Below are 16,670 nucleotides of genomic sequence, written 5' to 3' on the forward strand. Positions count from 1 at the left end.
TCCAGACTTTGCCTAGAGGCACCTTGATTCATGACAGGATATACCTGCCATAGTACCACCACCACGAACAGAATGACTGAAAAAACACAACTATTGCATGTACGTTTTCTTATATTCCTATATTACAGCAGATCTATTACTAAGTTATTTTCCTAGAGGGAATGGATTAAAGTTAGAAATGGATGGGTTCAGACTGGGTGTTAGGCAGAAGTTCTTCACCATGAGAGTGATGAGACACTGGAACAAGTTGCCCAGAGAGGTGGTGGAAGCCCCATCCCTGGAAGTTTTTAAGGTCAGGCTGGATGGAGCTTTGGACAACCTGATCTAGTGGGAGATGTCTCAGCCCATGGCAGAGCGGGTTGGAACTAGATGATCTTTAAGGTCCCTTTCAACCCTGGTAATTCTATGATTCTATGATTCCTTCTAAAGAACAAGATTACCTTCATTTTTCCACTGTACTTTGGATCTGAAATTGTTTCAAAGGCTGCATCTTTGCTTAACTGCACAAAATCTGGAAAACTGGAAAACACATGGCTGCACACCCGTTTGATATGTGCATCCTGGAAGACAAGCAGAAAGTTTGAACAAGCATTAAAAATGAGAGCTACATGGGAATACCAGTAACTCATACAAGTAATTAAACAGGTTGAAACAAGTAATACGCCAAAATAAATAGAGTTACATGTTTTTGCTCAGTTCACTACAGAAGTGCCGGATGAAACATCTCCTGTATGTTTTGGGTTGCTTTATTTAAAAGAGGAAAAGGATCTTCATCTAGAACTGTGGATTCAAGTTACTAGAGTAAGAGATGGCCAAAATTTCTTCTATTGGGTAGGCACTGGTGTACTGGGTTCAGCCAGGATAGGGTTAATTTTCGCTGGAGAATGGGAGCTGGGCATAGCCAGGACAGCTGAACCAAACTAGCCACTAGCCAAGGGGATACTAGATACCATCATCAAGTCATGCTCGGTGCGTAGGGTTCTGGGTGGTAAGACATCTGCGTCGCATACTACTCATGTTACATGCTATCTAGTTAAACACTACTGCTATTACTGTTATTTCACTGTTATTCTCATCATTAAAGCAAACTGCTTTTATCTCAACCCCACGAGGCTCTGCCTACTGCTCCTTCCGGGCTCTCCTCCTCATTCGTGATTGACCTCGTCATTCCTTTCTTTCCCTGCTGGTCAGTCGGCTTGCACCAGGACAACTGGCCAGTACGTCATTTGCAGGAACTCTGTTGGCTTGAGGTTTGCATTACCCAACAGTTGTGTACCGGCATTTCTCTTGCCTCTCTGGCAAGATAAGCCAATATGAGAATTAGATTGTCATCTCATCAAAACAACAAAAAACAGTACGGGTCATGCATTTGAACTGTTCAAAAGCCACATAAAGTTGCACTGCTGGAATGTGGGTGGCTCTGAAGTTCAACACGACTATACACTTTAAGTCTAATTTCCCAGAGGAGCAGAAAAGATCTTGTCTTCTGCCTAAGAATAACTCATGTGATGAACTGTAATGATAAAGGTAAGAAATAATACAAAATGTCAATTTCTTCAGCAGATTTTGGAGAAATTAATAATTATATACGTCATAAAAGTGCGTAACTCTCAAAATACTCATATATAGTTATTTCAGTGTCTATTTAAGCTCTCAAATATTATTACAACAAAAACTACATTCACTACATAAAAAAAAATGACAATGCTGAAAACATTTGGCTACATACAGTGTATAATGCCCTGGATACTAACAGTAACGTTTCCTAAAAAGAAAAACTGCCTAAATGGAATAAACTTGCCAAAATTAGCCAGAATTTTCTCATTTGCATTCTTCTGAGAGGAAGTGGTAACATCCCTAAAGCTCTTTGCTCACTCTTGGATCTTAAGGATCACTGTCGCTTATGGATCTTGTAGGTTACATGCCACAGTAGCAAGATAAACTGATAGTGTTCTCTCATTGAGCATTTTCTACTAAAACATGTTTCCCATTATTTCGAGACGTTCAGCTCTGAATACAAAGAACTAGAGGAAAAAAACCCAACAACACATTTTAACTGTCCATTATTTATCTATTTGCACAAAGACGTTCCCCTTCCTAGGCCCTTGTCATAAATGGAACTGAAATGATACTATCAGAAATCACTAAAAATGACTACCCCACTAAAGCTCTCCAATGTATCTATAACACTTACTTTCAGATCTGCATCAACTAAATGAATATATTGTTGTGTAAAAGCTCTATCTAGAAGGGCTGCATTCTAGATTAGTGAATGGAAAATGAATTTTTTGCAAAGTATCCTTATTTCAATTAGTTAAGACTTGAAAGGGAGTTCAGCAGCAATTTTTATTCAAGAGTTTTCATACCATTTTTCATATGTCCATTTTTTAGATACTTCTGAAACTAACCTGTTGCTTGCTAGTGTTATCAGTCTGCAGCAGTGCAGCATGATTTGCAACCTTCTGTAGGATTGTCAGGTAACTGAAACGCAGTGACTTAATTGTTTCACCATGAGCATTTACCTATGCAAAAACAAAAAATGTTTACGCAAACAAATACTGCTGAAAACAAGAAAGACACAGGTATGTTCATTTCAGATAATTTCTGTAGATATCATGCTAAGGTAACCAAGAATCCCTCAGTATACAAAAAGACAACTTTACAACTAATTTAAATGTAAATCACACCACAGCTGTTTCAACTTCTTACACTAAAACTGCTAACTTTGTGTGTTTCTGTTGTTGAGCAAACTACAGTTTTATAAATATCTCAAGTAGCATAATTCAAAAAACTTCAAATGTAACAGCAATAGCTACTCTGCTGGTTATCATTGCATGAGTTAACCAATGTTTGTTTTCCTTTCCCATCTCAAGTAGCCTAAACTCACAGTTAACTTTGGAATAAGACAGTCTGTAACAGCAAGTATCTGCAGGCCTACCTACTGCATTTTGTCAATCAAGCCCAACAGCATTTTACTTTTCCTACAAAATAGCATGAGAACTAATACTAATGCTAGTATCCGTGGAATAAGAAACTGGCTGATCAGAGGATTGTTTTTCAAAAAAACATGCAGAAGACTGAATAAGTTACAGCATTTGGGGAAAAAAAACCAAACCACTACACAAAAATCAAAATAGGCTAGAAGAAAAATAGGGAGAAGGAGGTATGAGACATATGCTTCTAAATGCTTAAAAGACATGTTTAATCTGAACCTATTGAGTGGTATGGGCAAAATAAATTATGAAGCTACAATAATTGAGTGTTAAACAAATCCAGAGAAGATAGAAAAAAATCTGCAAAGCTATTACTAGGGAAGAAAATGCTGCTTATGCTTTATGACTACTTAGCAGTTCTACCTTGAATAAAGCACAGTACTTTTTTGTGGCATAGAAAGACACAATCCAACTACAACATAGATAAGCTGCTAGGTCCACAATGTCTCTGATTTGCAGCTTCTGTATGGACCACCTGAGGCACACGGGAGTAGCATGCCTGACACATACTAAACATCCCAGAGCAGTTCCCTTGCAAACATCAACTGTATCACAGGCACACTTAGTACAACACACCCAGATTTCACTGCACAAGTTAACAGCCACCTGCTCAAGGCATGCAAAGCAGCTTTACTATAATCCCAAAGTGTCTAATGCCATCATGCTCGTGACACAGCTACCCATGTTTCCGGTTGGGATTCCCCAAACAGATGGCCTCTGACCATGCAGCCACTTCAATGAGCCCTTCATCAACAGAGGATCTCTTAGGAAAACCAGAAAGACTATATTCTAAAATCCAAACAGCGCAAGCTCTTACTTTGTAACAACAGTTCTTCCTCTTACGGCCGCTGTTGCAGCTACAGAGCTCTCCTGCTCGTAATACTAAATTTACATCCTCGGTCTCTAGCACAGCCTGGTACACAGCTTTCTGGAATTCAGTCAGGGAACAGTACACCATCTGTCAATGAGACAATCCCCAAAACACAATTATGTGAGGCATACAATGAAAAGCAAAAGAGCACTGCATCAAAAAGCATAAAACTGTGGAAACACTGAGAATAAAGTAGAAAACAAGAACACGTTTCCTCAAATAGTTACAGGAAATTATTCTACAACCAAATGAAAAAGATGCCTATCTTGACACCAAAACAGCATTAAATTGTCGCCAAAAATGTATGTATACTTATTACATCCTCTCCCAAAATTCTACAAAGAGTATCAATGTCAAGCTAGAAGAACCTGCTGTTAGGTTTCTATAAACCTTTCAGTATGGCTTTTGTGGAGATATAGAAGGAGGAGAAAAACTGAGAGAAATAACTGCATAATTGCAGTTGTGGATTGCTCTCTGCTTAATTTGCCCTTTCTTTCTTCTTTTTAGGCACTAGCTGTTGTAGGGCACTATCTCAGGCAGGACAAACAGAATAAGCAATGAGAATGCAAGGATCTACACAGTGCTATGGCCAAAACTCTTATCCCTCTTCTTAGAGACCATGGGTGGCATCTCCATGACATCTTTAGTCTTAAACAGCAGGAGACAGAAATCCCAAGATCATTCCTTAACCTAGGCCACCCACACAGCAGCAGCACCATGCTGAGCTATAATAATACAGCAGTAACTTGGACATATACTCACATTAACAAGAGAATGAAAAGAATAAAACCTGCTAGATTTAGAAAAGCGATTGACTGACATTTGTGTTAATCTTTCCTTCAGAAGACAGTTTAGATGGCATTATTATACACTACGGATGAAGAATAAACACCATATTTTGAAAATAAGAACAGCTGCAAACTAATTTATGTCTACACAGAAGGAAAGCACAAATATAAGCATTAAGAATTTATCAGACTTCTTCACTACAGTCATACAGTATTATCACTTCATATAATGTTCACAATAGCACTACATGAACAGGATTACAGATCTATCAACAATGAGCTTTAGGTTTGCAGGTTTTCTTTTATTTAGTGATGGAAAATGCGAGAGTTAAAAATCTGAAAGTATACTGTTTCATGCAGAAAGTGTCAAATTGCAAATTCAGAGCCCTACGTAGAGTTTCAAGAGATTTACATGCATTGCATTGGGTTTGCTCAGATAAGTACAAAAGTGCATATAAAATGGACGTGTAAATCACTAGTCAGAAGTCTAGCTGAGCATTTTCATGCTTGATTAACTCCATTTCAACATGCAATCATAGTAATTATGTGAACAAAGCACACTACTGCACGTGCATTTTTTCCAAGGCTCTGGATTCAACTCCTAAGTTCGTAAGTTCAAAAGAAAACCACAAACTACTACAGGCATGATGAAAGAAAGAAAACACAACAAAAAACAAAAAGAAGAGATATATTCACAAGCATCATATTTGAAATGTGCAGGCTCTCTTACTCTGTCTTCCTTTTTTGGCAACTGATCACTGATAAGTGCTTTGGTACGTCTCAGAAACCAGCCAGACATTTTTCTTGCCAGCTTCACCATGGCCTTACGACCTGTTGCTAGCTCTCTTTTAGTTGCAGTGTGCCTCTGGCCATGCTCCACTGGATCAGAAAATTTCTTCTTGAAATTTGCTCTGCTGCCCAAAAGTCCTGGTACAGCCCTATTAAAAAACAAAGGAGGTGGGGAGATTGTGAAGGAGTAAGAACATTCTCTTTAGGCCAAGGAAGTCTGTCCTTTTCCATTGATTAAAACTAAACCATAAATTTTCTCTGGCTAACAGCAAGAGATCTTAAACTAACAATCACTAGGGAAATGAATAAAAATTGTCTATACAAATAGAAATATATACTACTACTTTCATACATGACTTTTTTTTTTTACTTCCTGTGAGCCACAAATGTTATAAGATTGCCCTTAGGAAAACGGTTGCCACCTCCAGGAGAAAAAAAAAAAAAAATCAGCAGTCCAACAGAAGTATACAGAACCTCTAAAAAACAACATTGCTACCATTCAGAAGTTTAAACTGGAAGCTAAGTGGTCATATTTTACATTTTTACTGGTTTTATTAGAATCAGGCATGCAGATATTGCAATTATTAAATAAAATCTTAATAAATCCAATGGTAAAGGGAATTTAGTAATAATTGGCAGCACAACACCTGAACATCAGCATAGTTTTAATGGACCAAATGCAACACTTAGCTTACTGATAAAGTCCTTCTCTCCTGATACTCAACTCAGCCTGTATATCTTTATATTAGTAGCGTTTGCCTGTTCTGTAAAGCATTCTTAGTCCATCTCCTATGTTTAGATTACTATCTAGGGTTCGTTCCACCTCTCTCCATTAAACTTTTCCTGGATAAGACTGTTGCTTTGCAAATACACGCACTTGTGCATTTTGAAAAAGAGATAAACACGATCACTTTCATCTTTCAAGTAAGTCAGAATAACCTGCACATGCTGGACAAAGCAAAAGCACAATGTGGGCTGAAACTGTGTAATGATTCTCTATCTTCTGTAGAGAGGACAGAAGAAGGAAAAAAAAGTGTCCTTAGAAAACAAATGTAAACATTGAGCTGCTTCCCAAATTCACCAAAGCAGCCAGGTAGGAGGAGCTCCAAATGTATTAAATAACTGCAAAATTCATACCTGAAGCTTATTTCCACAGATGTATTGAAAAAAACATACTAACTCTCTCACAAAGAATTAGGTTTTCACCTAGGGGGCGTGAGTGTTGTGGGTTGATTTTTTTTTACTTAGCTGGGTCCCATATCATCCAGCTCTATCACAGACCTACTGCGTGGTTAACATATAGACGCATTTAACCAGAAAAAAAAGGATGCTTTATTTACCAGTCCATAACACACCAAAGCTCCTTCATATTGTTTTGAAGAATAGTTCCAGTAAGGCCAATGCGAACAGTGCATTTTAATGACTTCATGGTTTGAGTTATTTGAGCCTTTGGGTTCTTGATTCTATGCGCTTCATCCACTATCACAGCAGACCAGTCTATGCTGCGAATGAACAAGAAATACTGTATTAACTGAAATTACTTATCCCATCATCTCACATTCTGTTTGTTTAATAAATTCAACTGCATCGTTGAACCTAACAGCTAAACTACACGGTCAAATAAATAACTACTATTAACTGGCTTAAATGCTTTCTGTGAAAAAAGCAGCTTTCACTCTCTGGAGCAATCAATCCAGCACATCAACAGCACTAATTGCAATCATAGGCAAGATTTAGAAAAATTAAATAAATCTCTTAAAGTTAACTACTGAAACGTGGTTAAACACAAGTATGCTTCATTTTCCCCAAAAAATCTATTACGTGTAACGAAAAGTAGACTGAAAGCATTTCAATCTGGTTTCCTACGTAAAAGCATCACTCAATTTCATTAATATTGGTATGATACCAACACGACAGAGGAGTTTTAACATTTTGACATTTTGTGATCAGGAGGAACATATCTAGAAGTGGAGATTGAGAGCTATTTTGCAGCCGGTTTAAGCATAAAACTTGGAGGTAGAATGATCTGTATACTGTAACTTATATCAGCAAATCCCTAGGAAGAGATTTATTAAATTTATGTGATTGCTTTAGAGATATGAAGGAGTATCTCAGAACAAGATCGTATCTACTTTGACAATACTTCAAGCAGCAAAAAAATTAAACAGATACATTTAGAAGGAAAGCTCTCTCCTGAGCAGGATGTATTTAGTTCACTAATCTGAAGGCATAACTTGTGGCATTTTTGATGTCTAACAAATATATTCATTCATATTTGAGGTCTTGACATTCCTACAATCTGCTAAAAACTGGGAGTTTCTGAAAGGAACTTAACAGATTAGCACACACCAGCTCCTTCAACGTCATTTGTCATTATGCTGATTTACACGTATAACTGAGCATATATATTCTTATTAATAATGCTTAAGTATTTAAGACCAGTTTTTAAGGCCAATTCACCACTCTAAGCAAGATACATAGCCCCTTTCAGTGTCAAGATCTCAAGAACATCAAGCCACATGCTCGGCAGAAACAGTTTGGTGAATCCGTATGCTGAAGCAATGCATTTGCAAGCAGTCAGTCACATATCAGATCCGTTTTGCACATGAACCTATTCCATGACCACTGTCTATTCAACGACCGAGACTGAAGAGTTCCTCAGAAAGACAACTGCAAAATTAGGGTACTGCTTCAGACTTCTCCTGCCTGTGCTGCTTTTCAGACCTGAGCATAGAGAGAGAGATGGAGATCTGATTGTTTTGGTGATGGTCTCGACCCTTCCCAACATCAAAAATTACAAGATCTGCAGATACACTGACAACACCAGCTGCTAAGGGCAGCTGGTATAAAGTGCACATAACAAAGAAAACACATTTTGAATGTTTGCTAAGAATTACATGAGGTTTTTTGTCTTACATTGTCCTGAAAGATAGAAGTCTCTTCTGCATATCCTTTAGCTAGCCCCCATTTTCTCCCCTTCAGGACAGCAAGTCCTTGGATTTAACAGTATATACGTTACCCAGAAGGAGCAAGCACTTAAAAAGAATAATGCTAAATTAGATAGTTAAAACTCTGTGAACAGAAAAAAACCTCCAGCATTAAAATCATTACTTGTTAAATTCATCCAAATGCAGGCGAAGTATCTCATACGTTGTAAGTGCAACTTCACATTTCCCTTGCTTGATACGACTCAAGTCATCATCTTTTTTATTACCATGTAAGACAGAGACCTTGAAGTATCCCCATGTGTCTAACTCATCCTTCCAGTTGTACAGCACTGAAAGAGGGGCCACTATAAGGAAAGTCTGAAAACAAATAGGTGTTATAATATTATTGGAAAAGCTACAACACAGCACTTTCTCAGTAAGGCAAGTCAAAATCTTGGTATTTATTTTACTGCTTTGAACACTCTGAACTGTTTAGTTCTGTCATTCCAAAGCATATTATACAAGAATATCTGACTTATCAATATGAATTCAACAGTAATCAGTTTACTCAGTATTTAAATAGTACAGAAAAAAATAATGCTAAAAAAATACTGAAGTAGAGCTACTTACTAAAATTATAATCTAATAACTGCAATAAGACATGAGATATTGCCACTTTGCTTTGTTACAGCGTCTGTATCTGTATGCCATGTGTTTTACAGATGGAGAAAACAAAAATATGAAGACGGTAAGCAGCTTCCTCCAATCCACAAGTCTAATCATTATAGGACTTCAAAACAGAAAGACCTGAAAAGGGTTTAAAAATTTAAGATAGCTCATGCAATTAATTTAATATCATGTAATAATAAAAGCAGCGAGGTGGGAATGGACCACAGGAAGTTTCTAGTCCAACTTTCCGGTTAAAGTAGGTACAAACACTGAATTCAGACCAGATCATCTAGGGCTTTCTCAACTCAGGTCTTCAAAACCCTCCAAAGGTAATGGCAGTCCACAATCTCTCTCGGTGACCTGTTCCAACACTTCATTGTCCTCAAAGTGAAATTCTTCCTCTTTTATTCCGAGTCAGAAGCATTCCTGATTCCTTCACATTAAGCACTATCATCCCTTCACCTCTTCCTCTCTACTTCCATTTCCCAAGGAACTTGTACCCATTATTCACAGAGCTACAGTCATATGAACCATTCTTCCAGCTAAATATTCCAATTATTCCAATAAAAAACAGCAACAAAAAACAGAAATTGCATGGGTAAAGCTAAAATAATCTTTAGATTTCTCTCATTCACACAGAACTTTTACAGGCATCTTCATCTGCTGTAACTCTATTTAATTACTTACATTATCAGTCAGACTTCCTTGTGGCATTATGACAGTCATTCAAGAAAATACATGAGGTTATAAGATTAGTTATAGAATTTCCAAAAATTTGCACTCGTCTTAATTATTTAAATGTTCTGTTTATATAGACACACGTGCCTTTCGTACTTTAGAAACAATCACAGAAAACTATCATTTTTTCCTCATTAACATGGGGTTTTGAAAGTACTCTAGCCACAAATCTGATCTAGATTTTTCCAAAGGCTTTGTGTTAGTGTAGATCAACAGTATTAACATCTCAGACGATAACTAGATAATGCACTACAACAGTCTGAAAAACTGAAGGCTTCCCTAATACTACCAGGAAGGCCATGAACCCATAATCTACCTACATAGTCAAATTTTAAAAATTAGTAAACTCCTAAACCAAAAAAACAAACAAAAAAATAATCATCAAGTATCACCTTTTACCAAAATTCTTAAATTTGTATCACTAAAATCTGTACCTTCTTGGTGTTACACTTTGATTCCTTTTTCATCGTCCTCAGTAAAAATTCCGGCATATTATTTTCAATATCCTCACGCGTTCCCTTTTTGTGCAACACTGCAGCCAAAAATGAAATGACCTTGAGAAAGAAAACAATTCTCAGTGATTATGTACGAAAATGCCAACAGAAATTGTGTGAGTTTCACCGAAAATAAAAATTTAAGGCAAAATACTGCATGGAATTTAGTAAGGTAGGTTTGGCGCTTTTGTTTGGGGTTTTTTGTTTGTTTAAGTCTATGACAGTTGTTAAAACTGCATAACAGTCCCTTGAAGAATCTCAAATTCAGGAGATAAGCAATTAATTGCTCTATTTTTCATCTTCTAAGTTGAAGAGTACCCAAAATACAGAAGACTACAAACGAGATAGGAAAAATAGATAAGGCATGCCTTGCAATTCTCCTGCTTTCAAGGGGACACTTGAGTCTTAGATGAGAAAACAGAAGGAAGAGATACTTCCTAACTATACTCCCAACACTACTTATGCAAAAGGAAGAGGTTTGAACTAGATGTTTACTACTATGTCACTTTCTGTACGTTCCATTCCTTCTGACTCCTGCTGTTAGCTTCAAAACTAGTTCCTTCTGTTGTGTTTGGCTATGTTGTCTTACCTGCCTCAAACCAGTCAAGGTGATTTTCTTTTCATTATTAGAAGACACTAACTATAATGCAACACAGCAAGAACAAACATCCCAACATAGGCTATTCCAAGTTGCTCCTGTGGTAATCCAAAACAGGAAGAAGGCACAGAGATACCTGGCCAGATCACGCAAATCTCAAAACGCCACTTGGGATAAATGGGCTCCAAAGGGCTAAGCAGCAGGGACCAGATGCATCATCATTAGATTGGTGCCCTTCTTCTGAAAGTTCAACACACTGTCCTTACTCAGAGCAGCCAGCCCCAGCCACTTCCTACTGCAGCTGCTACACAGCTGCTCATAGCAGGGCAGAGGTAAAGCTGTCAGCTGTTGACTTTCAAAAACCAGGAAATTTCCAGAGCTTTCTCCTTGTGAAAGAAGCCAGATAGGGGTGCAGAAGTGCAGGAAAAATACCTGAGAAGAGCAAAGGATGAACAGCAGAGAGAGGAAACCCACTGCATGTAGGGACAAAGAGTTAAAAAGAGACATGTAGAAGAAATTAAACCCAAGCATTTTGATATGTAATATTTCATATAAACTGAGGCAGAGAGTAACTGCAAGTCCGTACATATTGTTTGGCTTAATTTTTTTTAAATCCTTTTGAGAATAACAATAAAACTGAACATAAAATCTCCATATGTCTTCCAGATCCTCCATTTTTGGAAGAATTATGCATCACAACTTTGTTACAATAGCAAAGTCTGAAAAAGGGTAACCTTTGGCTCCTCCAGTTAAAGCAGGAAGCAATACAAAGGCTTTGATAAGAAACTAACTAGAATCCCATTAAGAAACAGCATTATTCTACTCCACCTTGACTTCAGCTTGAAATGAAAAGCACCATACACTGAAGAAGCCACTTTAAGCAAAAATCAGAATTGCAAAAAAAACATTAAAATGTAGAAGTTCTCTAGGAAAGTCTTTATCTCATAACTCATCATACTCATCTTTTCTAAACAAGTTAAATCGTCTTGCTTCATAACCACTGAACTGCCTTTTCCACACTGAACTTGAAAAACAGTTAGTGTTTTATAAAAAATTATGCAACATATTCTTCAAAGTCTCTACCTTTCTTCTGCAAACTTGACAGTGCGATTAGAAGAAGTAATCATCAAATGCAAATTCCACACAGGAACACACACCACTGTAGGATAAATGTGAGCAGGTCACTATAGGTCCAGCTCAGAGATTCAAAAATACATGAGATGTAAGCAAAACAACTTATCTTTTTTCTCCACACAGTCTACTACTACCTTATCTAGATGCTTTCTACTATATGAAGTCAGATTATTTGCAGTTCTGAGTAGAAAAAAACTTCTGTAACTATCGAGTTCTTAAACTGATATGGACAAGAAACATGGTCAAGCTTAGGTAAAACATAAGGTAAATGGATGCAGTTTAGTTTTAATAAACACCTGTTAGCAGATCAGCAGCAGCTACACAAATCCATGACGCACATCTAAATGCTCTAACCAGAGTTTTACCAATTTAGTTTACTCACTCCCTTGTCAAGTTTGCTACAGAACAATACTTCTTTGCACTGAAGGGTGTCTGTCTACATTCTCCTAAATGGAAGGGAGGCAGATGCTACAGCCAGCATTTCTCAGCGAAGGAATGAGCTTATATTTGACACATGGAGGGATAAAGGAGGTGGTGACCCAGACCATCATAGGATAGCCATAGGATTCAAACTGCTAAGTTAAAACCAGACAGATTATAGAGAATTTTAAACATAAAAATACTCTTATATTACTAAAATAAACAAATCATTTGGGCCACACTGATACAAAGTATAACGGAAAAACCCAGTCATACTTCATCCTTTCATCAACCTCAGTTTCTAGAGTGATAAAAATAATGTGGAACATCTAAGCACTTTTTCCAGAGGTGGGAGTAAATGCTGTCTGCTCCTTCTTCTCAATACAGTTGAACTACTTGTTTTCAGGTTAAAAAAAGGGAAAGGTCAGTTGAAGTGCTACAGCCAAATAAGGGCTGTATTTTTTTTTCAGCACACTCCACTGCAAACTACTTTCTTGATGCACAGGTAGAAATCCTCAAAGTAAATTCAACATCAGTACTAATGTTTTAGCTACCATAACTACCAATGTTTACACTAAAAGGAGAAACACATCCCAGTTTTCTGGCTTGTCAGGAGTGAATCTTAAATCACCAACAGCTCCTTGATCTAAGTGCCACCCTGGATGGTCATGTACTGACCCTGCAAGTCCACAATAACAAAGGGAGGCTAAGCTCCATTGAGGTGTAAATTTTTTTTTTTTTAAAATAACATATTTAAGAAAAGACATCTCACAGAAAACACACTGCCAAAAAAAAAAATCTGTTCTCTCACCAAAACAATCAAAAAGAATACCTGTATTGTCTTGCCAAGGCCCATATCATCTCCAAGAATACACCCTCTTTTGTTAGCGTAGTGTCCATATAGAAATTGGACTCCTTCCCTTTGATAATCACGCAGGTATCTGTTAATTGTATATGGAATAAAATCACCACTGTCAGACAATTTAAAAGCAACTGAAGGAGATGGAAGATTTTGGTCAGGAAAACAAGGCTTTTCCAGATCATCATCATCAAATATTAAGCTTTTCCAGGATCCTCTACTTGCTTTGACTCTACAGAGTTTAGTTATCAGTATTTTCCTTTCTTCAGACTCCAAGAATGATACAACAGCAAATGATTTTCCATTCTTGTCCTTTTCAATAGAAGATATTGTTCCTTCATGAAGTTTTCCGTTTTCAAGACAAGGGGCAAGGCACTTCTCTCCAACATGCCAATTATCTGATAAAAAAACCAAACATGCATACTGATAAACTGGGCACACGTACCAAGTACTCCACCTTGTCACACAAACAAAACACTGGCTACAAATTTAGGATAAAAGATTTTATTAAAGGTAGCACAACAATCAGGATACCAATCAACTGAAGTTTAGAATCAAATCTCAATCTAGGCTTAAAACTATAGTTTGCTGTAACACTGCTATTTTATAAATATCTGAAAGTCTATATTAAAAGATCTGATGTAAAAGCTAAATTTTGTTATATTGAACTGTTACACAGTGGCTTCATACAGGCAAACACTGACATGCTGATGCCTGCAGATTTAGTGTCCAATTAACAGATCACATGACTTGGTCAAAAAGGCCTTCTGTGGTAGACACATAGAAACATTGAATCAAATACTGCAGTGTTAGTAAACTGTTTTATAATTATAATCACATAGGAAAACATTGTCTTTCACCTAACAAAGCCTGGAGCAGGTAAAAAAAAAACCAAACCACACTTATGTTTATAAATAGCAGTGTACTTTAAGAACATATAACAACATATCATTTGCTTACGTTGTTCATAAAAGTGGCCAATTAGTCAGATAACTGCTTACATAGCTGTTAAGTTTGAAACTGCTAAAGTCTGTTCTACTATGCGGTCTCCCTAGAGCCTTAATACAGCGTATCAAGTATTAACAGAGATGATTGAACTGCTCCATTTTCAGTTATCTCATTTTTATATTTCAGAATTTTTACTGTTTCTTATCTATTTGTTGGAATAAGTTCTGTTACTTGTAAGAAAGTCATTATCAGCAGCAGTAAAAGGCAGCTAAGGGTTTTATGGCAAGGAACAAATCAGAGTAATTCTCCCATCAGAGCAAGTATTCACACCTCATACCCATGATCAGTGGTAGCACACCTGATCTGGGCATGTCAACCCAGTTACTTCTCAGAGGCAGGAAAAAGAAAAGAGGAAGTCCTGAAGGTAAGAAATTCCACCTTCCCCCTTTTTTATGGCTCAGTGCAAAAAAACTGATGGAGAAGATAAATTCTTCTCACAGAAGATATATTCTTCTCAATAGGGTTATTCTCCACAATATATTAATTAGATTGATGATAACTACACTTAATTTAAAAAAAAAAATACACCTACAAGAAAACAAAACCATCAATGTAGTCCACTACTCTGGAACCAGTTGTGGCCATAAGCTGACATTCAGGTAACAAAAATAACAAAAGCATGCAAAACATCTGAAAATTCTTAGACCTGAAAGTATTCTTCCAGCTACAGAGATTTTGTATCAGGCACAGTTTGTCTGTTTAGCAAACCCCAGTGGACCTCTCTCTTTCAAGGAACCTCACTCCTCCTCTAACACATGCAGATTCTTGCATTCAGTCTTTTGACCACAGGTCTGCTCTCTAATACCCCTCAAGCTTTTGTCTGCTATGAACTTGGATCCCACAATCTAAACTGATGGCCTATGACAAGCTTTTACACTGACAAGATCATAAACCACAATCTTTCCATTACCACAATTCATCATTTAGCAGATCTCTTCCATAATGCCCACCACAACCCTTATTTGAGAACCTCAGCCCCACATCCTGTGATCCGTCCATAGGCTGCTCCATACCTTTCTCTATTCCTAGATACTTGAAGCTCAAACATGTCTTTTTGAGGCAAAGGGTGAAGTACAGACAGTATGTTCAACAAATCGTAACTGTCCTCTAAAAGCTTAAGGCATTTTTACCATCTCTCACACAAAATCAAATTGATGCAAAAAACATGTACATTATTTTCTCCCAGCAGCATCTAAGTCTTTGAGCAATTTCTCAAAACCAGGAAGCAAGACTTAAGAAAATGAAACTTGCCATACACTGCTAAATATGCAAAACAAAGTCTAAAATAAGAGCATTTCTATAATTACTTTCTTTTACTGTAATTATGGACACCATTGCTAGTAAACATCAGAAAATAATGCTGTATAAGCCAATGCAAGAACTGCTATTTTAACTAGCTGGAGTCACTAATTTATTGGTTTCTGAACCAGAATTATAATTTATGTGAGGTACTATCTTTAAAAATGGAGAAAATTATCTGGTATGGCTTGCTAGCATGGTTCATTGAAGAAAGGAAATACTGAAGAAGGTGGATATTTAAGATGCCCGCCCACACTTGGCCCTTTTAACCACAGCTGAAGAAGCCATGCCATTATATTCACTGTATTAAATCATACTGATAATGGCCTTGTGCCATGTACTAGGTCCTTTAAATAGCTACTCCTCTAACAAAAAAGAAACCAACTCAAAACACAAACATCACCCAAACAAAAATATCATGAAGGCTTTCTAGCTATCGAGGTTTGGTGACTTAATATAGACAGCAAACTATTTTTACACTCCGATAAATGGCTGTAAAAGCAAACTCAAGGATACTATAGTGTAGAATATACTGCCCTTCTTAAACTACAAGGGCAGTAAATAAGAAACTAAAAAAAAAAACCAAAATACTCTCTTCCAAAAGACGTCAAAGCAGGGTGTTTTGCCTTCACTTAACCACACGTGCCCACTTGTCGGAAGAAATAAACCTAAATCATATGGTTGGAACCGATACGGTGAGGAAACTGTGGAGTTTCCTCACTCGGTACACCTAAGCCAATTTTCCCTATCACACCCGCCCTGCTCCCAGCACCTCGGCTTTGCAGCCGGGTGAGGCCTAGCAGCACCGGGCCCGGCCCGCACACTCCCATGGGCAGCCGCCTGGGCCCAGCATCCACCGAGGACCCCACCAAGCACCACGTAACTTCCACACTCGCTCTTGCTTTTCCCCAAAAGGGGGGGGGAGCCTCTGAGCGCCCGCTCGGGAAAGACGCGCGGAAGGCGCTTACCTGCGACACCATCGCACATTTTAACTTTTGGCCCAAGGCAGGGCCCACGGGCGGAGGCACCCGGGGACCTCAGGCCAGACGGGCTGCCGCTCCGGGGGCCTACCGGGCAGGGTGG

The 16,670-nt window shown here is 37.8% G+C and overlaps 1 protein-coding gene across 1 annotated transcript; it reads right to left on the minus strand.

Moving 5' to 3' along the window:
• Positions 1 to 440: 440 nt before the first annotated feature.
• Positions 441 to 16,567, minus strand: ERCC6L2 (excision repair cross-complementation group 6-like 2; the record flags this gene model as incomplete). The annotated part of the gene is made up of 9 exons (XM_009865364.1): positions 16,282 to 16,567; positions 13,254 to 13,678; positions 10,210 to 10,329; positions 8,553 to 8,746; positions 6,782 to 6,943; positions 5,383 to 5,590; positions 3,811 to 3,951; positions 2,409 to 2,522; positions 441 to 560 (listed from the first exon to the last, which is right to left on the minus strand). Coding segments are annotated over exons 1-9 (1,770 nt in total), but the record flags the coding sequence as incomplete, so codon positions are not given.
• Between the last annotated feature and the right edge of the window lie 103 nt (positions 16,568 to 16,670).

This window comes from Apaloderma vittatum, unplaced genomic scaffold, assembly GCF_000703405.1.
Source record: "Apaloderma vittatum isolate BGI_N311 unplaced genomic scaffold, ASM70340v1 scaffold13632, whole genome shotgun sequence".
Lineage (NCBI taxonomy): Eukaryota > Metazoa > Chordata > Aves > Trogoniformes > Trogonidae > Apaloderma > Apaloderma vittatum.